This window comes from Uloborus diversus, chromosome 1 (genome assembly GCF_026930045.1).
Source record: "Uloborus diversus isolate 005 chromosome 1, Udiv.v.3.1, whole genome shotgun sequence".
NCBI classification, from domain to species: domain Eukaryota; kingdom Metazoa; phylum Arthropoda; class Arachnida; order Araneae; family Uloboridae; genus Uloborus; species Uloborus diversus.
In genome coordinates, this window is record NC_072731.1 from 37,461,580 (window position 1) to 37,487,096 (window position 25,517).

The window sequence follows — 25,517 nt, forward strand, 5'->3', positions numbered from 1 at the left end:
AATTTCATGGTGATATTTTTTTTTTTTTACAATTATTGTTTTCTTTTGCGAAGATATGACAAGGAGCGATTTGAATTAATAACAGATTTTATCAATGTTTCGTTATTTTAAAGAAGGGAAATGCAGTTGATAATTAAAACCTGGGAATTCAATGCTTTAAATTCTTTTTACTCTTATTCTACTGGTTCTTCAAATTTCTCTTTTTAGCTTTATTCTGAACTAACTTTGGCAATTATGCTAGTTTTCCTTTTAATTCTTTTATTTATTTTACTCTGCCCCTTTTAGCTTCTACTTTGTTTTCATTTTTGTAATCTTCATATTTTCCTTTATTATTTAATTTATCTCGCCCTTTTTTTTTTTTTTTTTTTGCCTTTCTGCAGCAGTCAATTCCATTTGTGCAATTTGTTTAAAATATATTAACGAAAAGAGAAATTTTACTGATGTTAAATATTTTAAAAAGGTTTTAAATACTTAAATTGAACTGTTTCTAAATATTTAAGGGATGAATATCAACGATATCATCATAAATGATGAGAATAGGACTATTTATAAACTTGGGTTTGATTTTGTTTAAGCAGTACAAAGTTTTGTACAATTTTGTGACTGAAGTTACATTTATATATGAGACATAATCTAAAAAAAAATGTTCAGAAGGCAATTATAACAGTTTGACGTTTCTTTTTTTGTCTAATCTCTTCCTATATAAACTAAATTTCGATAAAAAAATAAGATTACAGACGTATCAATAATTTTCCTAAGTGAAAAAGAAAAAAGATTACCTTTTAAAACCGCTAATTTAACACATGAACACTAAGTAGTATTGTCACAACTTGCCTATAAAACTTACAAAAAATGTGTTTCTAACCTATTTAGCATAATTTTATAAAAATGCATTCTTTTTTACTTAATATAAAAGAAAAAAAATACTGATACAATGATTTTTCTTCTTCTTTTTTTTACTGTGATGTCCCTAGTGGCATGGAATTGTCCATATACATATGGCTATAAAAATCTGGAAAAATAATGGAGATAAATTATTAGGGTGTGGAAAAGAAATTTTAATTGTTTGGAGGTTGCCAAAAATTGCAAAAGTTTGAGTTTGTTTTACTTTTTATTTACTTAAAATAGAAAGTGTAAGCATTTCCTGAATGATTTAAATAAATAAAAAAAAAGTTAAAAATTATCTAAAGCCAATTTTTTTGTGAAATATAATTCCTCCTACAATAAGTATTATAGCAGGCTAAAAAGACACGTGCTCCTCTTCCCTATCAAATAACTGGCGCTTACCATGCTACTTGTTAAAAAACGTTTTGAAATTAATATATATATATATATATATATATATATATATATATATATATATATATATATATATATATATATATATATATATATATATATATAAACACTAGTGTGTGTGTGTGTGTGTGTGTGTGTGTGTGTGTAGCAGCTTCTAATCAAAGTGACATGCGTAAGAATTCAAGCACTAAACTCATCATTATTATGTTTTAACCTGTTGTTAAAAATTTAGTTTCGTTTTATTCAGTCACGCAGGTCAAACCAATCTTTTCAGAAAAGTGGGTCAAGACAACAATGACTTTTGCATTTTAATCTGTCATTTCATTTAAAATTTTCTCCAGTTACATCATTGTGTGTAAGTGGTCTATTTTTAGTTCAAAGTTGAGAGCTGTTATGTGTGAATTAAGTATTCACCTACAGCCGAAGGCGTTGAAAACAAATATTCCGTACCAGTTCAACTCCTAAAGGATTTGTATTGTATTCTAGACTAACCGTGTCATGTTCTTCCTTCTCTGAAGTTTAAAATGAATGAATTTAATTAAATTTTAAAAACCCGTTTTTCAAAAAACAAAAGTTTTTTTTTTTTTTTTTGCATCTACTCTAAACAATGATGATTGTTAAATGATTTGACATAGCATTTAAGGAGTTCTTTACGAAAAAGAAGACTGCAAATACAGCTATTAGAATTGTTCTTAGTCTAATATTTCCATGCAAGCGCAATCGTAGCATTACTATTGAGGTAAAATGTAAGAATTTTTCGCAATTTTATGTTCGCTAACATGAATAAAATTTAAAAAGGAATATTTTAAAATAAGCTCTAAAAGTAAGCAAAATGTGACCGCTATGAGTTATTTATTTTTTATGTTTAATATATCAATTTGATTAGCAGCAGAAAAAAAATTACGTTTAAGAAAAAAATAAGTTGAAAGTTTAACAATTTATTAGTAGATTATATAATTTTAATTTCTCGAAAGTAAAAAAATAGCTTAAAAGTTATTCCTTAGCAACTAAATACTACATCAGAGTCAGGTAACATGCGTTTTTTAGAGTCATGAGAGCTTCGTATATTTTTTTGAGCAGTTTTGCCGATAATTTATGTGTTGCATAAATCTGCTCAATTAGTACATTTTTGGTGCTGTTATGTTAGTGCTAGTAGTAGATTTACATAATGTAAAGTATATTTAAAGTTGCCTAAGGAAAATCCTCATATATATACTAGCCAACGGTCGAGTAACACTTCTGACGTCATCAACAATGAAACTCACGCCACGACATGATAATTTGATAATATGTTTTGATAATGTTTAAAATACAAAGAAAGGCTTTATTGTGACAAGGCTGAATTGGATTCGGTAACTTAACTGTTTTACTGGTAAGACTGTCATTTCAGGGGAATAAAGAAACGAAAGAATGGTCAACTATGAACGCTACCTACTGGAGTTTAGGGTTCATCCACTGGAGTTAAGGTTAAAATTTCAACGATCAAAATATCACCAAACAGGCAATTACTTCGCTCATATGTGGAAGCAATTTTCACCCGTCACATCTTGACTGGCGATTTTCTAGAAGTATGATAAATACAGAACAATGGCAATTAAAGCTCTGCTTGAGCTGTACTTCGACCCATTGACAGATTTATTATGATAGTTAAATGTATAGACTCCTCAGTTCAGTGACTGGTTCATATAATTTTGATAGTTATTTACTCCACTCGAAAAAAAATATTTTTTGCCTTTTGGGAATATGTATTTGAAAAATATATTTCGATTTACACTTGGTAATTAAAGTTTCTGTGCCTGTTGTGCTCCCAGTAAAACAATCATTAATTGAAACAGCTTAAAGGGGAAAATTTAAAAAATAATCGCACTAAAAAAGGAATTCGCATTCTTACTACATTTACAGTATATGCTTGGAAACAGTTTGCCAGAAAATTTTTATTTTTGCGTTAAAAAGGTCCTAAATTAAATTTTCATTGATTGAAATGAAAATGATCTACTTCTGTAACTAAATGTCTTCTGGATAAGTGTCAAAATATAATTCTCAAAAGTAAGACAAGCTTTTGATTCATTAATCTCCTTGTAATGCTTCGTCACGATCATCATATGCGAAAAGTAGATGAGAAAAGAAGGGGCACTTGTAATGCCAAGAAATTTTTCAATATCTTTAGAAAAGCTCATGGAAGAAGAATGGAAAAACGAAAACAAATAAAAATAAATAATTGAAAGCAAATAAGTAGGGTAGACCGGGGCACGTGTACGAAGATTTTTTTCAATGACTTTTCTAACTTTTATGTTTTAACTGTGTTAAAGGAGTCGAAATTGGTACATTCTGCTGTTGCTCAGTTTGTGTTTTTAACCGTTAAAAAAATTATTTTTGAGTTCGTTTCGGTTGCGTAAACATGCCCCGGACACGGGCCACGTTTACGCATATTTGTTTTGACACCTAACGTGGCCCTGTTAGTGTTTTGAACATAATGTCTTACCATCGTTAAAATAAAGCAAATTTATTACATACTGAATAGTGTATGAAGTAAAAAGCTGGACGGGCATAAAGACAGCATTACATGCCTGTAAGCTATAAGATACGAATTTGTAACTCAATTAAAACTTAAATGGTGATTTTGAAAAGTTAATAGCTTGAAAATAAAGTTTTGAGACAGTTCAGAGCGAAAAAAGCGTCAGGGCACGTTTAGAAGTAAGGCACAGGTAAGATCGTGCGTAAAGGTGCTCAAACGTCAGCGCGTAAGCTTGCCCCGTCGCTAAGTTTGAATTTATTTTTAACCGTGCAATAAAAATTAATAACATTTCAGTTCACACAAATACAATTCTCAAAAAAGGATAAAATTCTGCTAATTTTTATACATTCGTTCTTTCTTAACTAATTTTTATTTATTCACAATAAGCTTCAAAACGTTCAACTCAAATTTACTCTGCTTGGTAAGAAACAGATTATTCTTTTTGCATGCTAGACCGAAGCTCGACCGATGCTAAAAAACTTGTGAGGATATTTGCTAGGGAGCAGCATCGATATGTTACGACTGTTGGCTCTCCAGTTATAACTCATTTTGAAAAAAGGGCACTGCGTAAACGTGTCCCATGCGTAAACGTGCCCCGATCTACCCTAAGTAAAAGGGTAAGAAAAAGAGGGACACAAGGGAAATTTCTTTTTTTTCCCCTTCATCTCTCAAAAAATATATTCAATTTCTCAAATCAAAAATGTCCACAAGTTTGAATATATTGCTTCTAGTTCTGCCTTAGCACTGGTTTAGGGGTGGTAACTTACTGCTATGACCAACTATTAATTTATGAAATTCTTTAGAAAATCATTTAAAATTTAGAAATCGACAAAAGAAAAAAAACAAAACAATTTTAAATGTTCAAAAAACTTTTAAGCTAGAAGATCATACAGAGCTTAATGTCATGGAGGCACGCATTGTAAGTGCTCATATTTGGTACAGATTTTGTTTTTACAGGTGCTCCATCAGCTAACTTAGTGTTAATTTTCAAAAATAAAGAGTTTTTAATTGAAAAAAAAAATTGTCGTCAACGTATCGGAATGTTCATACAATGGTGTGCAATCATTGAGTTTGGCTTATTAGCAAGTTCAAACTGTGTTTTCATTTTTAAAAGTAAGTGATGAGAAATCATATCCTTCCTTCCAAACACCATCCAAAACAAAGTTGTCAGCACAGAGACTTGAAATAGCTCATTGCTCTAAATGTTTTACAAAGAGGTAGAGCTAGTACTACTATTAATTGAGACTTTTTCAAGGTTTTTCATTTCAAGTTATGTTAGTAAAACACACCATATTCGCATAACCCCCCTTCCCTTATTTATTTTTTTATGATTAAATATTGCCATAATTATGAAATAAAGAAATACCCTTGATCAGAAAAATATAAGAAAATGTAACAACGTGAATTTTCAAATTAAAACTGCTACATCCCCTTCTCCAGAAGTATTAATTTACTATACAGACTCACTAATCATTTTGAGAAAATGATAATCGGTTTTTATTCAATGAAATCAATACGAAAGTAATGAAACTTAATATTCTTAAATGTTTTTGCAGGTGGCAAGGAAATGTCCAAAGTCAACACTTACTGGGTTTGTCTTCTGACCACATGTCTCCTGTTACACGCAGTGATCCCACCAATCCTCTCTGCTCCTGGTCCTAAAGCCCGGAGCGATGTCCAAATTCGGCAAAGTCCACTCACACCCTCTCAGTTTGCTCTGGCAGCAACTCGCTTTATCGTCATGCTACCATTCCTCCCTCTACTGATGGCCGTGCCAGGAGCAACAGGTGTGCTCATGCCACTTTTCATGGCTCTTCAAGACCGCTTACAGACAATCATTCCAAACATGCCCAATTTCTTCCGGCCCCCGGGATCAGACAGACCCGGTTCAGTTTCTAATCAGGGAGGGGGAGGAGGAATAGCTGGTGCCATTGCTAACGCTTTGTCATTAGGTGGTAACAGCGGCGGCAGTGCCACTTCTGGTACCGGAAGTGCGACCAGTGAGGAGGCTAATCCAGCACCAACGTTTTTCAGGTACAAAAGATCTTTCATCAAGAGTCAAGTCATCGACAGAATTCTTAACAAACTCCCCCACAGAAGGATAAATAATAGCTTTAAAGAAACTTTTGACTTTCTCCACGGTGCGGACGATGTCCTCAACCAGTTGACCAGTAGGCAGCCGGACTGCCGGAGACAAGCTGTCTGCAGACTTCATCATTCATTCGATCCAGATTTAGGGTCTTTCTTAGCCGGTATTATGCAACTATTAAAGTAAGTTGTATCGATTATCTAATACCAAGCATAAATATTTAATTTTCCAATACACGTTTTAATAATGAAAATTGATAAATTATAATCTTGCAAATGCATTACCGATTTTCCTACCAATGGTCATTAATGAAACGCAACCCCCCCCCCCTCCTTTTTTTTGGTATTTTCAAAAAGGAAGAGTTCAGCAGACATTTCTTCATACACGTTTTTTCTTTGCATTTTCTAAATACGTATATTAATCTGAAGTGTGGTAATCGTAATGTTAGCTCTAGCTGTTTCTGTTGTTCAAAACTGTGTTGAACTATAACCATATGTGGCAGGCTTGGGTGCGTTGAATAATTGTATGTTGAAGTTAAAATACGTTTTCTTCTTACGGACACTTGCTAGTTCCCTTTAATTACAATATCAAAAAAAGACCAATGATGTTTTGTAAAACCGAGAGTGGGGGCCTTCCGTAGAATATCGTAGCACAATGATTGTTTTGAATTTAAGATGAGAGATATGCGTATAATACTACGTATTATAAAATAGGGGTTTTAACCATTGTTGCGTACTTTAGAATACCAAAAGTTAATTTATATTTTCGACGCATAGTTACAAAAAAATCTTAGACTTTACATAAATAAGAAGTTTATCTTTGAAAATTACATTCAAAGCATTCACGGCCGTCTCTACCAATAGGCAATACTAGACAGTCGATTCTTGGGAATGGCAAAAGAGCTAAGAAAGAAAGTTCTTTTTTAAGAAACAAGGGGGCTCCACCTCTTGCTCGCTGACTCTCCCCAACCTTCGAAGATTGCTTCGCAATCTTATTCGATTCGCAAACATTTAAATCATCAATTAGAAATAAACAGATTAAAAACGCATTATAAGTTCCCTTTGGAACAAAAAAACCCCTTCCCCGGATTTCAAAATAACTTGTACCAAGTTGTAGAGCCGTAAGGGCTAAGGGGCTCCTGAGCATTGCAAAACTGCAGTTTTGTACGTTTGAAAAGTCGCTTTCATGTTAAAATCGAAAACCTTAAAATGTTTGAATAAGAAAGAAGAAACAAACGAATCTAAAAGACGTAACTACGGCAACGCCAAATAAAACATCAATAATTTAAATGGAGATGAGATTTTTCGAACTTGATTAAAACGGCTTGTAACTTTTTTTTCCTTTGGAGATAGAAGCTTAATTTAAAAAAGCCGTTTTTTCCAGTGGTGTCAAAAAGAAAACTGGGACAATTCATTCTTTTTTTACTGATAGATTTAATAAAGAAAGTGGTGCCTAAATATCCGCTAAGCCTTAAAAAATTTAAGCTAAAAACGCAAATAACTCCCGCCGTAATTGAGTTAGAGCACTGAAACAAATTGCATAGAACGCGGAAAATACCACCTTTTCCAATGATATATAATATTACTATGTGGAAGTAATTTTCCCCCTTTAACTGGCAATTAACGCGAAATTTGGGCTTAAAAAATTAATTACAAAAAAAAGCTAATTCGAAATTTAAAAAACAAAACTCCAAGTGCAAGCCACCGGGACTCGAAGTAATTTTGTACAAAATTTCAAGGCTGTAGGTGCTATGGAGTTCTCTGGACGCAGGCCCACCACAGACTTTCTTTCAGAATTTCTTTGACCTTACTTTTTTTAATATAAAGAGATAATGTTAAAAATACCCGACCCAAATGTTGAAAATTATTCAGAAGTTTAACCAAGCATAAATAAAAATTTGATGGGTGCGGTTAAAGTACATTTTGCTACCAGGGTTACTCACGGGTAGGGGGGGGGGGGTGGATTGCTCACGGCATAGATAGCTGCATTAAAATTTTTAGGGGGTATTTTTTTTTTTTTTTTTGCGGGTTTTCGATCGAGGGGGGAGTTTTTAGTAAGGTTGGGGAACAGGGAAGTCACACTCAAACTTTTCGCCGACCAAAAAAAAAAAAAAAAAAAACTAAAATGTAATATAAATTGTAATTAGAAAGTTTATTAGTCACTGCATTAATAGTCACTGCATTCAATTTTGGCTAAAGTGCTTAGCAGGGGATCCCCGGTGGGATTTCACAGAAAACATGTGACCTCGCAATTATTCGCAAATTTTGCTCCCGATTCGGTAAATTTTAAGTTAATATCGTAACATAAAGATAACTTTTCCTTTCTTAGACAAAATCTCTTTAACGATGCTTAATATTAGTTTTGTTTGATTTTTTTCATGTACGATAATCTGCGTGCACGCCTGTCATTATAAGAGATCAGGGAGGGGAGGGGGATTTCCTCCATGGTTTTAAGAAATTAATGCATTTAAATTCTGGGTGTACCTAGTGCTAAGATATTAAAGTTTGTCGAGATTTTCAACCATTTCCTAGGGCAGTAAAAAGCCTTGAAACGGCCTTAAAAGCAAACAAATACTTAGGTAAATTGCCGAATATGAAAGCATCATTTGAGAACTTATTCTTATTTCTACCAATAGATGGCGTTAAAGTTTCCTGATGGAAATCATTTTAGTTAGAGAGAAAAAAAGACCATTTATCCAACTGACTGATCATTGTAACAAACGTTTAAGGAAAACAAATGAGTTAGGAAAATTCAAAAATGAAAACATGAAAATAAAAATGCAAGTATATCAGTAATTCACGCTCTTTAAAATTAAAGTTAGTGTTTAAGTGCAGAAAAAGTTTTTTCCCCTATCTTAATTGGAAAACAATCGAAAAAAAAAGAGAACAGAGAAAATATATACTATTTTAACAAATACTTTCGCTTTCCTGTTACTTTTGAATACAGGCAAAGCGAGTAGACAGAAATACGTTTACAGCAAGTTTCTTCGTCGTAAATAAAGCGCTCGGGGGAAAAACATATGTACACACGTAAAAAAAGCAAATAGATCAATATAGGTCAACAATTCTAATTGTAAAAATTTTTACAAAGTCATGTAAAGTTCTCAATTAAAATAATTAAGATAACATAAAACAAATATGCGCAACTAGGTTTACACACACATACACGTACAGTATAACCTCGATTTATCGATTGTTAAGGAACAGGAAAAAATTATCGTTTAATCGAGGAGCCTATACATTCAATGCAATCAAATCCTGACCAGTCAAATGTACCCTTAAGTTGAGGAAATCGTTAAATTGAAGTTATGCTATACATATGAATAAACAAATCGAAAAGAAAACACGAAAGTGGGAAAGTATAAAATGCAGAAACTGGATATGAAAGATACAACATTGCAACGCATAAACATGAAAAATTAATTGCATGCTCGTGTTTCGGGGTCACAAGGAACCGCTAGTTCAATGCGCAAAGATGTGAACTTCACCGATGTAAGTCATTTTAGTACAGCTCAGACATTTTCATTCCAAGTAGCTTCTATTGACCTTTTTCACTCAAAGGTGTCAATGAGAGTGCGCTGTTTGAGGAAACGTTGCAGCGGTTACGGTGAACGAACTATTTTTGAAAAATCAGAGGAATTTGCCGCATTCAAAACTAGATATTAAGAATAATTTTGTCCCTTTCCTTTTTGATTTGTTCCCTAATGGGTTCCCATACGACTCCAATGGTGGGTAATTTATTGTGATCGATGTTTCGATAGTCGATAATTTTGTCTTTCTATTTATGTTTGTGATGATCGATATTTCGTTATTCGACATTTTGGTTTTAATGGTTGCCCACCTGGGGGAAGAGGGGGAGCGCAGAATGCGCCATTAAAATTTTTAGTGGTATTTTTCTTTTTTTAAGTTTCTCACTCTTGGGGTACATTTGTGAAGCTTAGGGGGGAGGGATGCGCCCTTGCTCTTGGAGGGGGGAGCGGGAACCCCTGGTTTTAATACATGAATTTAACATGAATAGCATTTTGGAGTTTTGAAAAATTAATTTTTATAGGTAGTTCCAAAATGGTAGATATTTCGATAGTTCACATTTAAATGGTCGATTGCAACACCGTTAGGCGTGATTTCTTCTCAAAGTTGGTTTTCCAGTGAAATAATGTAAGTTGGTTCGTATGATTTGTTGTTTATCTTTATCTTTTGAAGGAAAATGCTTATTACAGTGGATCAACGTTGGGTATGACACTTTCTTGGCAGCTTTTTCAAAATTAATCGCGCTCTCATAAAAAACACTCCTTGTAAAATTTGGAATTTGTAACATGTAACGTTGTTGCAGTCAAGCATGCAATTTTGCCTCAATGTAAAAATTGCAATTGTCAAGCAAGTACGGGCAAGTTGGAACCCGTAGCCTATGTGGAAACTTCTGAAGGGGAGGCAAAGTCACATAAGTTTCGGTACGAAAGCGCTAATCCGAAAGGATCAATAAAATATAACACATGTGCTTTAAATCAAAAGATTATTCAATAAACTTGGTTCTCATAAAAATATATGGAATAAAATCAGTACATGATTTCTTGATTACAACGCTCAAAAGAAGTTCATCTTCAAATCTTCATACACTGGTGGACAATTGCTAAGGACGGATGGCAGAAGCAGCGTTAGCAACCACAAAATGGAAAACAAGGAAATATGGAAATTGGCATTAATTCGGGACACAGTAAGACATGTTGTGAGAATGCAAATTTAAGACTCACGACGTTGCTGGTCACGTGATAGCGCTGATAAGCAGTATAAAGGATTGGTCGCGGGATGACCATTGTTGTTCAAAAGCAAAATTGGACGGCACAGAATAAATTGACGAACTTGCATTTTTCGGTATGTCTTCCCAACATCTCTTAGATGATTTTATGGGTGGCCGTGTGCTTATCAACATCGAAGAAGGTCAGAAAAATTTAGATGTTGCCAGGAAGTTTGACGTCAGCCATAGGGTTGTTTCTAGAGTTTTGAAATCATTTCAAATAAATGAAATTTGTAGCAAAGTCACGACGAAGGTCGTGTACGCAATACGACGTCAGCAGAAGATTGGTACTTAGAGCTAGCAACGAAAAGGAACCAGCACAACACAGCTACTGAGGTAGCAAAGCAGCTTCCTGCAGCTACGAGCAAGCAAATATCCCGAAAAACTGTAGCCAGACGTTTGAATGCAGCAAGACTATACGCCCGTCAGCTTGTTTTGTACATCCCATTGTCTACAAGTCAGTGTTTTGCTCGTTTGTAATGATGTCTTCAGCATCGCATTTGGAGAGAAGTCGACTGGACTTGTGTACTATTCTCAGATGAAAGCAAGTTCAGTCTGTCGTCTAATTGTGGACGACAACTAACCTGGCATGAGAGTGGTACATTATACACTAAAGAAAAGGACTAGTATTTGAAAGTTGTGTCATGGTATGGGTAGGATTATGATAGTATCTGAAAGTTGTGTCATGGTATGGGTAGGAATATGATAGTATCTGAAAGTTGTGTAATGTATGGGTAGGATTATGATAGTATCTGAAAGTTGTGTCATGGTATGGGTAGGATTATGATAGTATCTGAAAGTTGTGTCATGGTATGGGTAGGATTATGATAGTATCTGAAAGTTGTGTCATGGTATGGGTAGGATTATGATCAATGGCCATACGTCGCTTGTCTGCTTCCAAACAAGACTATGACGGTTAGTGACACATTAATGTTGTTTTATTGCTTCATGTTCACGTGTTCTGTAGTGCTGTGGGCGATAAATTCGTTTTCATGGACGGCAACGTAACATGTTATCAACAATCGCAGTCCAGGAGTGTCTAGCTCACTCAAAATATTCAACGGATTGGATGGCCAGCACGTTCCACAGATCTGAATCATATTGAAAATGTTTGGGATGCTTTGGGGAGCAGTCTTGCTATTCGACAACGCCCTCTAATAAGCAAGGACACCCTTATACGTGACTGACAGAAGAATAGGATAAATTACCCCAGCAGCTGCTGGATAGTGTTGTGCAAAGCATCAGATGACGTGTGGAAGCTTGCATCGCTCTCTATGGTAACCATATCCCAAATTGACATCTTACGCCGGAACGCCTGGGGGAGATAATTATTTATTCACTTTTGCGTATTCAACCCAAAATGGCCGCTTCGTCCTTTGAACACTTTTCAACGCCTACTGGATTTCAGAGCAAAATAAATGATCGTCATAACAAGGTTTTAGAGTTCTGACATTAGCTTATTTCACTTGGCATCGATTAAAACTTATTTTTTACGCGCTTCATAGCTCATTGGAATCCATCCTTAGCAATTGTCTACCAGTGTATTAATGCTAACTCTAAAGGAGCCAATAAAATTTAAGTTAAAAACTGAGAGGAGAATAAATATTGGTAGTTTCAAAGCTATTCGTACAAAGTTGTGTACCGACTCATTTTGTGTAAAATTTGCTCCAGTCGCATACGTACCCATCCTCTCCCAGCAACGTATTATAATATAATTTCATTGAAATTTTATAAACGAAATATAATTAAAGATTGATTGGGGAAATATTTAAGAACAAAATTGTTTAAAATATTTATAATTTCTTAAACTAACTTGGGTTGTCGCCCCTCCCCCCTTCCCAGATGGGTGTCACCCAGGAACTTTGCAAGAAAGCTTCTTTTTCTAAAGCTACAGCTTTCAAAAATTGAATTCACACGATTTGATCAACAGTAATTTGTTAAACATTAAAAGGAGCAAACTAATCAGTCTCATTTTAAAAATTAGGTTTTTGAGAAATCTTCCTTTAAAAATCGCAACTCTTGGAAAATTTGATTCTCACATAAAATCACCAACGTTGTGTGCATCTTAGGTCTGCAATAAAACACGACGCGAAAATTTCAAAAAAAAAAAAAAAAAAAGAAAACTAATATTTCAATCACCGATTAGGAATTTTTTCCCGCATCCCATGTGAAGAAAAAAATTTAAAAAAAAAAAAAAAAAGAACCAGAGTCGGACGGTTCAAAATCCAGGAGTCGGAGTAGGCCATTTTTCCTCCGACTCCGCAACCCTGGTTGAAATGGATACTTCGTTGTATTAATATTCCTTGTAATGGGATTTCACTATATAAGTAGAGTAGATCATCGTTTACACGTCTCTCTAAAAAAGTCTTTACATTTATACATCGTCTTCATGAAATCCCGATTCATAACTATGTTAAAATTAAATATTTAAGCGATTAAAGCTGTCTGTATATATATATATATATATATATATATATATATATATATATATATATATATATATATATATATATATATATATATATATAACCGAAGCCACAATTTTTCCCATCAAATTCGACTCCGTTCCACCCTGTGTCACATAATGTCACACTTCAACTTACCCCCTCTCCCTTGTCGCATGTCACGCTGTTTTTCATTGGCATTATTGCTATGAAAATGCGCGATGCCACACTTCTTGTACTCCTCTATCCCCCTTGTCACAAACTGCCCCAATATCGCTAGCCCCCTCTCCCACCCCCTTAGAGTATAGTGACATCATTTGTGGACGACCCATAGGAAGAATCTACTTAAAAGGTAGTGAACCATAAAATCCAGCATAGTATTATACAGATGTAATACATTACTTTGAAAACTTTGGGAGAAAAAACACTTATTGTAATAAAAAGATGAAAAATCATTATTATAATCACGTGCTTCTGGTGGAAAATCACTTGCTGATATTTAGAGCTGTTTAAAATACGACTTGGTCTTACTCGAAACATACTAGGAAACAAACATTCATGTTAATAACCCATTTTAAATTAAGCTGTTTGTTTACTCGGCTGTACCTTATCATTTTTTATGACTTTTTCATGAGTTATTTTTGGCGTTTTTCTCCTTTTCCCAACATGAATGCCGCGGGAATTTAATGGTTATGATAACTCTTTAAATTGAGATGCATACTAGGATGTTCCTCTGCACATTTTCTTAAAATACGTGCATTTAGTTTAGATTTTCTAAGTAGGGTTTCGTAACAACTTGTATGTAGTAGGACATATTTTGTAGAACAATTTTACTGAATTACATATTTAATCTGATACTTTTCTTTAGGTCAACATGCTGCTCCCTGTGCATTCTCTTTATCAATTACTTTTCACCCTTATGTTTCAGATTTACTTCTGTCAATTAAACTTCTTCTCCCCAATAAAAAACTTTAATTAAGTTAACTTAATTTTAGTGAACTAATTAGGTTAAACTTAACTAAAAGTGAACTATGAATTTTTGAAAATTGAATTCCAAAATTGCCCACTCTTAAGTTTATGTTAAATACTTAATGATTAGATTCCTTTTCCAACTTCGGATTCATAAAAGCATTAATCTTAAACTTCTAATCATATTTATATTTCAATTTTGCTACCCTCCTTTTGAAATTCCTTCCTCTTAATTTGATGATCAATTGAAATTTCTCAAAAAAATATAAGTTTATATAAGTTAATTCCTACATTTTGTTTACTTTTACGTTTCAGATTTGCTTCCCCTTAATTAAACACTTTCTCTTGAATTAAACAATCAAAGTAGTGAAATTTATTAATAAAGTAATGAAAGCAAAATTTTGAAATTTGTCATTCTAATGCTTCTGTTTCACCTCCTAAAAAAATTCTTTCTTCAAAATTTAATCGTTAAATTAATCAAAATTTCAGGATGAGTGGAATTTATTCAATTCAATTCATTTTGTTTCAAACAGGGTAATATTTTTTACGAAAATGCATTTCACAAATAAATTAAAAGAAAATAAATTACGGACATAAGTATATTTTGCCCTGTCCATTTGAAACTCCCTGATTGAGTAGATGAGAGTAAAGGCTATAACAATAGCCTGACATTATGGACATTATGGCAGTTTTGCTCAATTTTATGTTTGCTTTACAATTCCTCAATTAAATTCCTTCCTCTGAACTATTTTATTAGGTGAATTTAAATTTCAACGAGCATTGCGAATTGATGGAATCAAATTTCTGCCACTTTGCTCAGTTTTATCTTTCAAAGACTGCTGCGCTATTGTTTATTATTGGTATCATTAGTTTAAGGTTACCCAGTTCATTCTTTTTCTGTTTATCACCCATTATATTCTGTTAAACACTTTCAACCCGTTTATACGTTTTTCACTCACCCTAGAATAAATTCAGTGAAAGTTTCAGACAATAGTATTCTCAATATTCCCATAATTTTCTCATTTAATTTCGGTCATTGTCAGTGGAACAGTACCTTAGTACCTTATCAGTCAACAACAATGGTTTTCGCAATCGGCTTTCTGTCCGTTTTGCTGTTTATGACTTTGTATAACCTTGAAAGAAATTTCGCCGCATAGACAAAGAAAGTTCATCCCATAACCCGATCGTTGACAGCGTGCATCAATTTGTTGATGTCTCATGCTTCTGCTTTGAATTTTATCATTTGTCGGAAATATTAAAAACCTAAATTGGGTACTTAAAATGTTAACGTACTTTAAAGCTTTTCATGCAATTGATTGGTGTTTATGTTATAATACCTTTCTCTTACAGCCAAACTATGCAGAAAAAATGCTGTATTCTTTCAAATTTCGATTTTCAAATTGATGTAGATTTTCGCAATTTAAAAGCTTTTTATTTTGACAATTTTTTGACCAAACATTTTGACAATTTTAGGAAAATTACTGTATCTGTATTCCAATTTCTTTTTGAGGTATCTCTAACTCAAAATGTAATCCATATAATAGAACAGAAAGACAAAGAAAGTTCATGCCGCAACCCGATTGTTGACAGTGCGCATCAATTTGTTGATGTCTCATGCTTCTGCTCTGAATTTTATTACTTGTTGGCAGTATTAAAAAACTAAATATGCTCAAAAAGACTTTCATACAATTGATTGGTGTTAATGTAATAATTCCTTTCTCTTCCATCCAAATTATGCAGAAAAAAGTGTTGAATTCGTGAAAGTTTTCGTTTTTCAATTAGTGCGAATTAAATGTGATTTGAGGGACTGTTATGATCAACCCGTTTTGACAGGATGCAAAATGTCTGTTTGCATTCCAACTTTTTTTGTGACCTGTCTACATTCTATAACAAAAAAATCGACGCACCAAGAAGCAATCATCCGATTGCTTTGAAATTTTGTATGCATGAGTGTTTTGACCAGATATGCAAATGATTAAAATTTGGTGTCCAATGAATGAATAGTTTGATCTCCAGTGCATCGAAACTGCGCATCCAGCAGATCTATATAAAGAGCAGTCCTTCTACAGTTGTTAAAACTTTCGGTTTGATTGCGATTCAGATTACCTTTCAACAACTTAAACCTCGCCGCATGGTTCATGCTCATTACGAGCAACTGTCAGAGTTTGAAAGAGGTCGTATCATTGTATTGAAAGAGGTTGATTGGTAAATTCGGAGAATCGCTCGTCATTTGAGTCGAAATGATGCGGCGATTCGAATATGCTGGCAAGGATGGGTAAAAAATGGCAGAGTTCAGCGTCAGGATGGTAGCGGTCGACCTAGGGTCACAACAGATCGTGATGACAGAGTGATTGTCCGATCAGCTGTCACAGCGCTTTCTTCAACTCTACGAACCAACAGACATTCAACTCAAACACTAGTGTCCCATCGTTTACAGACGGTTGGGACAACGAAATCTGCGCTCGCGCGGACCCTTACGCCACCTGCCACTGACGCCTACACACTGTCGAGTCAGATTACAGTGGTGCATGGCTCGATCAGGTTGGAATGGTGCCGACTGGGGACGTATAGTCTTTAGCGACGAATCCCGCTTCCAAATGGGTCATGACGATCATCGAAGACGTGTTTGGAAACACCCAAGGCAGAGGTGGGGCCTCTGCCTTGGGCCTGGTTTCACTTTTGCACGCCACACTGGCCCTCACAAGGCATTATGGTCTAGGGTGCCATTTCCTTTGATAACTGGACCCCTTTGGTCGTAATTAGAGGTATACTTACAGTGGTACGTCAACGACCTGTTTTGCTGCCGTTCCTTTTGCAGTACCCTCGGCTGGTTTTCAGCAAGACAATGCCAGATTACATACGGCACGTATTGCAATGAACTGTTTGCAAGCTTGTCAACATCTTCCGTAGCCTGCCAGATCGCCAGATCTCTATCCCATCGAGCATGTCTGGGATATGATGGGATGGTGATTGCATCTGGCAAGGAATGTTGATAACCTCGTCCGACAATTGGAGCGAATTTAGTCGGAAACACCGCAGGACACCTTCCAGGAGCTTTATCGATGTTTGCCACGAAGTGCTTCAGCTTGTATTCAGGCTAGAGGCGGGTCAATACCTTATTGAACTTGTTACTGTAACTCTGACATAAATTATTGAATTGTTCTGAGAATTTAATCATTTACTGTTCTGTGCATTGTCTTCCTATCCACCAATTTTCGTCTCAATCGGATCACTCCTTCTTGGTGCGTCGACTTTTTTTTTATAGAGTGTAATGCAAAATGTAATCAATAAAATCGAACAAAATGGCAAAGAAAGTTCATGTCATAATCCGACAGCGGACAGCACCCATTATATATTTATTATTTCATGTTCCTATTTTGAATTTGATCTTTCGTTGGCAATATTTAAGGACTAAATTGTTTAATTACTTCAAATAAAGTACTTTAAAGATTTCCGATTTTCAGCACTGGTTCTTTTTTAAATGATGATAAAATTGATTGATGTTTACGTTATTTGAGTAATTCCTTTCTCTTGCATTTAAAATATGCAGAAAAAAGTTTTGAATTCGTAAACATTTTCTATTTTTGAATAAGTATAATTCTTACAAATTAAGGACCCACTATGACCACTTATTTTGAGAGTTTTGGGAACAATTATGTTTCCACTCCAACTGTTTCATAGCCTCTCTTACTCAAAATGCAATCCGTAGAGTAGAACAAAATTAGTTGAGCCAGATGGAAACTGTTACTAATTAGGTTTTGGCGATTGTTGTTCCACGGAGTCCTGTGTTGTAAAAATAATAATTGCTTATTTACTGAATGCTATAATTGAAAAAGTATTGAAATATTTTTTAAAATAAAGGATACGTAGGTGACGCCTCATCAGTGCTGTGTTTGGTCCCAATAACCGTAATAGTTGCATGTTAGAGTTCGTAGGAAAATGTGGGCTAAATTCAAGCGACAGATAAAAAAAAAACCCACATCAACCGGGCAATCCCTCAAAATAAAACCCTTAAAAATGAGAAACTGAAATATAACTAAATAAACTACTACTCATTCCAATATAATAGTTGCTCACTTTAGTGAGCTAAATTAACCATAGCAACAACAGACATGAAAAAAAAAAAGATAAAATCAATTCACTGAAGATTGTCCCACATTGTTAAGGTCAATTTTTACTACGTTATTATCACTATCTGCAGCATTATTATTACTTTTATCTACATCAGTATTATCAATGCTATTCCTAATTCTTCAAACATAGTTCATGATGTATGGTTTTCACCCTCCAATCTCTGAAAACTTGCGTTACTTAGTCTTAACAGATGTAAGAAATCTACTTTTTGTAAGTAAAAACAGACAGTTTAGAAGTCTCAGTTTGTAATCCACATCGACAATATAGCTAAAAGTTGACACCGGTGTGATGACAAGGATGAGAAAGAAATCAGAAAATAACCATTGTAAGATTGTGACTGCTTAAATTAAGAGAAATAATGCCGATTTTTGTTTTTGGTAGTTTTTAATAATTACTAATCAAAAAACAAAAGTATAATAAAAGTCGACTCTAAAATGATGACAAAGTTACGAAAGAATTAGTTTCTCTAAGTTACTGTATTTAAGTTTTTTGAAATACAGTTTTACTTCTATTATACATTGTTTTCTCCTAAATCTCAGGAAAATAAGTTAAAATTATGTAATGAAGAGAGCGTAATTACTAAAACAAGGGAGGGGGCAAAAAGATTCTAACGGACAACTTAAGAACAAGGATGTACTCCCAATCTAATGATAAATCAACAAGATCCATTATTCCGAAAACAATGGTAAGTTTCATTGAATGGATGTAAATTGAGTGTAAATTGAGATTATATTAACTGTTACATCATACCAATTAACCATATAAAATTACTAGAGCGGAAACGCATCACCGGGATTTTGTTTCATCTCTACGACAAGTCAAGCCACGGAGGTCCACAAAACTGCTAATTGATAAATACAAAATTAAGATCATCACCACGACAATGGTAAGATTCCCAAATATGGCATTCCAAACATAGCAGGGAGAGGTTTATTAGTGCGTGGCCCAGCATCATGTGGTTTAATAGCTATCTTGCATGTAGTTCAAACTGGTCAAGTGTTGATCATGGTATTCGTTCCGCGTAATATATTACGGCTAGTTTCGTATTCCGCAAAGAGGCGGAATAGCTAGCGTGGTTTTGGGAAGGTCGTGTTGGGTAGCGCGGCTTTCGCCGCTGGCAGTGAGATTCGTTTAGTTCTTCACACTTGTAGTTGAGTGGAATGACCGATGTTGACCAATAATATTTCACCTGATAGGAATAATGGACGATTGTTTGATGGTGCGTTAATGGCTTTTGTTCTTTCCGGGTTAAAAGGATGGGACGGATGAGTCATGAACCAAGTATTTTACTAAATAGGAGGCGTAAATTACGGATTGCTTTTTAATAGACTTCTGTGTGAAATAGGAAGTTCTGAAAGGCTTTCAAATGAATGTTAAAAACTATGATATTGCTGTAATGAGAGAATGGAAAGTATAACAAATATCATTCAGTTCTTGGAGATAGGTTAACCTCAAAGTAGAGAAAATGGCTTTTTTTTTGTAAATATATCTTTTGTGACTCGCTCTCGCTGTTTAAAAATATTAAAAGTAAAAATTCATGAAATACCAGCACAGACCTGACATCAAACACGTTGATCATGATTTATGAATGAAAACAAGAACAAAAACTAAGTAAATAAAAAGTTTTTAAAATATGAAAGAGGGAAAATTTGCATTTACTTCTTACAAAAGTTTTTGCAATCAAGGAATACAACCGAACTTAAAACTTTTTTTAAACATTTATAATTATCTATCTATCTATCTATATATATATATATATATATATATATATATATATATCTTCACGAATTTCTATGCTCTATATTTGATCACACCATGCTCATAAAAATCATAGTTTTGCAGTTTTGCATTAGTTTCAATCTACTTCCGATTTTTCTTTCGCATTGAATGTCACACGACATGAAATTCAATAAATAGGAAAACTTTAAATGTTAAAACATAACACATAAAGCTGTCAGCAAAAAATGAATCATTTATGCAATATGAAAACTTCACAGTTATAATACTTAGTATAACTTCATAAGATGTAACAATAAAAATGAATAAAAAAAGGACATTTATTTTTATGCAAACAAAATGAACAGGAAAAATATTTTTTAAATGAACTCAATTCAACACCTCTGGTATAAAGAATATGCAATTTGTGCCATAATACTGTCCTGTGCAGGTAAACGGCAGTATCTGCAGAAATGAGTTTTCGAGATATTTAAAAAAACGTGTGGTGGATTCAATACTAACAATAGGTCAATGTTGGAATTAGACGTTTTTTTTTTTCACGCCTTTTTTTCACCGGAAAAAAAAGCAAGGTTGTACAACAAAGCTAACGTACAATAGATGACAAAAATGCAGAAAAAAATGAAAATTTTGCAGCTACTGCCCTTTACCTGCACACGGCAGAATACTTCAGAGGTTCAAGGTTCTTTATGATATCGTAAAAGAAGGGGGAAAAATAAAAATAAAAAATATAACTAGAAGTAATCGCTGTAGCATCACAGTAGGAATTTGTTTCATTCAATAAAAACGCAAATTAAATTACAATTACGCTTTTCTTCTTCTTTTTTTACGATGTCATAAAAAAAATTCTTGAACCTGTAAAGCGTTATGGCGCAAACGGCATACGATGACAATTAGCCGATTTTCTGTGAATTTTTGAAATGTGTCGATTGGACACCCTGCATTTTTAATTAGTTCTCCATTTAATTGTCTATAATAATGTATGAGTTGAAGCATTGATACTTAAGTAAAGTAAAAAATAGCAACGTCAAAAAGCACAAATTGCATAACATCGCAAATTGTGAGTGCAATTATCTGCACTTTGTGTTTTTTGACGTTGTTATTACTTATTTTACTTTTCAGCACAAAAGTATGTATTTATTTATCTTCTCTTCATTGATATTTGATTAAGCACACAAAATGTTGACCCCCCCCCCCCCACCCAAAAAAGAAAAAAAAAAGAAAACAAGACAAAAATGATTTATTGGTGGTTATTATTCAGAAGTGTCAGACACGATTTGTACCATTATAGCGAGAATGATTCATAACCTTATCCTAGGAAGAGGGCTGCTTATAAGAAGTTTTTACATCCAATGAACATGGCCAAACGATCAATTTTTCGCTCAGTTTAAGGAGAGACGGTAAATCCTGTATACGCATTAGTAATGTGCCGGATCTTTAAAAAAATAGATCCGCGGATACGGATACGGATCCGGATCATTAGTGTCAAGATCCGCGGATACGGATACGGACCTCGAAAATTCTTTACACAGATCAACTGTCCAAGAATAAAATTGGTTACGGAAGGTATTCCCGTCAGGGTATTGGAACTGCTTTTTCAAAAAATCATTTACGGCGAAAATATAATCAAGACTATAATTTACTCTTTAAAGAAATCTCCGTTGAAATTGAGGGAGGGTTGGAAGGAATGGGTCAGCGCTGCATTAATGCTTAAATAGAATGTGAAAAATTATTTCTAGCCTGCTCGGTAGATTTAGGATACAGGAGCAAGAGTGTAAAGTTGCTAATGGACGGGCTAGAAATAATTTTTCGCATTTTATTTCAGCATAACTGCAGCGCTGACCCATTCCACCGAACTTACTCCGACCGAGGAAATAACAGAGCCCAGGAACAACCTTTACAAACAGTAAATAGAGAATTTAGTATCTTTCTTTTTTTTTGAAAGATGCCGAGAAAAACCAAAATGAGGAATAACACAAACCCCAAATGAATAACAAAAACTAATATTAAATTAAAAATTCAGACAAAAAGAAAAAAAAATCCCAGAGGGCCGACCTCATATTAAGATGAATTTCGCGGGTCAGAACAGACATTGTTAACAAATATGAACTGACAGCAGATAGAAATTTTAAATCATTGAGCTTTTTCTCCTTATTTTTCGACTATGAAATCGCTATTAATCACGCGTATAAAGGCTTAGAATTGCATTTAAAATTTACTTAACAAGATTATAGCTCCTACTGTACATAACTTGGAAGTTCCAAACAAATATCAAACGCAGAAAACTTAATTCTTTCAATTAGGGTCAATATTTTTACCGTACGGATAAGTTTTTACTACCATAATTGTGAAAAACGTTAAGTCGGTTTCAATTAATATCCCTGGTAATTAAAGTTCTACAAAAACGAGGCCAAGCTAAGAACACTTTCGATCAAGTCACCTTTTGAACGAAAAAGAAATCAAAATCGGTTCATCTGTTTAGGAGCTACATTGCCAGAAATAGACACACAGATACACACTTTTAAAACTTATTACCCCTTCCTTTTTGCGTTGGGGAGGGAGTATAAATTGAATTCGGAAATGATACATTATAATTTAAATAGGGATTAAAACCTAATTCAAATGGAATTTAAGAGTCTTTTATTCAAATATTTAAAAATTTTTAGAATAGAAAAGATCCGTTTAAAATCCGTTAAAAAAGTAACGGATACGTATATGGATACGGATCTTTATTTTCCCTCGGATATCCGCGGATAAAGATACGGATAACCGGAACATCACTAATACGCATACTGTTGAATTGCTAAATTTTATGCACATTTTTCTCAAACAATTTTAATGACAGAAACTTATAATTTTCACAAAGTTTTTAAGAGATATCCAAAAGTTTATTGAAGGGAAATTTTAAGGCAGTTCTGTTTAGTTCATAATTTAATAATTTTTAACGGATTGTTACTTTTTAAATGAAAAGAAAACAGCCGTTTCCGAGCATGAAAACAGCTGTTTAGGAAAAAAGCGTGAACCCTAAAGCAAAAATTTCACTGCAGTAAAATTGTGTACTTAAAAACATATTGTGACGCTAATTTCAAAGTAATGTGCGAAGTAGTTTTCTAGAAAAAGGAATACGAGTTGTTAAAATTCACGATTGGAGAAAATCACTCTTGAAAGTACAATTGCACGTATACTTAACTACATTCTTGACCCATTTATATTTAAATTATGTTTCTTTTAATCAACATAAAAACATGAATTTAGCACCCTTTTAAGCTCTTGATTTGAATATTTTGAATGCATAAAAACAGACATTTTAAAAAGTTTTAGGCTACCAACTCCTCTTAATTTGGCAGTAAGTTACCTCCCCTAAGCCAGGGCTAAGGCATAACTACATGCATTGCACAGGACAGCCCAATTATCACATCCTGAGACTGCAGTTTCGTTCTTATGAGAACTCCTCAGTCAGGAATAGTGAATAACCGAGTCGGAGGCAGATGTCTACTCATTGAAGCTGAGAGTGCTAACAAACTGGTAGACAAAGTGAATTCACCTCACTTGAGATTGTCCGCAGCACGATGCGTTCAACTCGTGAATTGAAGGCAATGCTTGGCACTCTCAGCATCATTGAGATGTCATCTGCCTCCTGCTCGGTTATTCACTATTCCTAAATGAGAAGTTATAATAAGAACGAAACTGCAGTCTCAGGGTGTGATGACCGGGCTGCGTGGTATATTGCATGTAATCTCCTAATTTCTTTAACCTTCACAGCAATATTTTTAAGTTACCAGAATGTTTTGCCATTACCCTAGTTAATTACCGAAAATTCAGGGTGTACTAAAATTGAAAGACTTATCTTGTTCTTTACGATATAATTTTAAGCAATCAGTAGAATTCACTCTTTTAAATTTTATCAGAGCTAACTGAATTCCTTCTCTTTTCAGTCTCGAAAGAAAAGTGGAAAAACTAGATGTTTCTGACACAGCAAAAGAAATCATGAAAGACGTCCTTCAAGCCGCTCATACAGGACTGTTCCAGAAAGACTGCACGACAGCTTATTCTCACTGCACTATTACAGTGCATGACAACAAACGGCAAGACAGGAATCCTTTCCTATGGCTCTTAACCCTTCTCTTATGAGTTGCTTCTCAGACAATATAAACTATAAGTACAAAACATCTCAAAGAACTTCAGCAGGATCTGAGGCAATTGTGTTCTTTTCAAGTCCAACCGTCAGTTGCGTATTACATAAAAATGAGTCCCTTACTGTATTATAATAGAGGTCACTTGTTTACTTTGGTGGGAATCAATAATTTCTTGAACCTAAACATCTTATGCTTCTAGTGGATCTGGAATTCAATACTTTGGGGGGAAGGAGGGTGTGGTACTTTTTAAAATGTGGTACTTTATGGTAAATGCGAAATTATTATTTCAAAATTAATTCTAAGATAAATCATGCTTATCTGACAGGGGTGCAACTGGAGAAATTCCGATTTTTTTAAATAGAGATATCATTCCTTATTTTTTGAATTATTTTAATGCTCGATGAAACTTAGGAATAGCGTTTATCATTTTCTAAATGCAAACATTTACTGTAATTTATTGATTTCTTTTGCAAAATTTACTGGTTTACAGTTGAAACGTTTGCTGGTTTTTTTTCCAGGGTATTCCGCGGAAAAGCAATCACTTTGTCTCACACGTAACTGCTGATGTATTTCATTAAAAAATAATAACTTTAAAAGGTAATGAACGAATTATTTTAGATTTGAAATCACATACACATTTGTTATTGCTTAAGGAACAAAATTTTGTTTGCAAACTTTTTATATTATTAATTTTAATGAAACATTACAGCTGTTACGTGCGGGACAAAGTGTCCCAGGAAATTTTTGACTTGTGCTTTAGTGATCATGTAATCTTTCTGCATTTGCTGCGATCAACACATAATCAATTAGTATAGCACGTTTTCATTCGCCGGAGGTGAATGAAACTGTTGCACTTTCTGCGTTGTAGCTCTAGGTGACAGACATAATAATTTGTGACCTAAAAAATTTAAAAAAAAGCCCAATGGACTCTTATTTTGCCTGAAGACAAGTTCTTGTTTGCTTAGATTCAATATGCTGCAAATTCATCACGCGTTAATAATTCTTCATCAATTAATTTGTCGCTACAAATTTAATAAAGGTCCTCGCGATTTTTATAGTTACTGATGGTTTTTAAATATAATTATTTACTCGTTATTTCTACTCATTTGACCTGCCAAAATATTACTTTATCATACTTTTAAATTTTACTTAATCTTCTTAAGTTGTTTATAAAGTATGAGAAAACCACAGTAAATCCGAACCAACGTTCAACTTTTTACACGAAGTAAATTTTGCTTTTAAAAAGATGGTACGTAATGAATAAGCTTTTAAAGTAAATAAAAACTAAATTTCTGAAAAGATTGGTTTTCAGTAAGCATAGAATAAAAAATATAACATTTTAAATAGAATGACTTTTAATCAAAGACTATTCTTGCAATAAATACTAAGAAATCCACTACACGTAG

General features: G+C 33.9%; 1 protein-coding gene across 1 annotated transcript; it reads left to right on the plus strand.

The window, feature by feature from the left end:
• The first annotated feature begins 5,381 nt into the window (after positions 1-5,381).
• LOC129234357 (uncharacterized) lies at positions 5,382-24,106 on the plus strand. The gene is made up of 2 exons (XM_054868350.1): positions 5,382-6,085; positions 23,911-24,106. The coding sequence occupies exons 1-2, from the start codon at positions 5,382-5,384 to the stop codon at positions 24,104-24,106; spliced, it is 900 nt and encodes a 299-aa protein (XP_054724325.1).
• Positions 24,107-25,517: the final 1,411 nt, after the last annotated feature.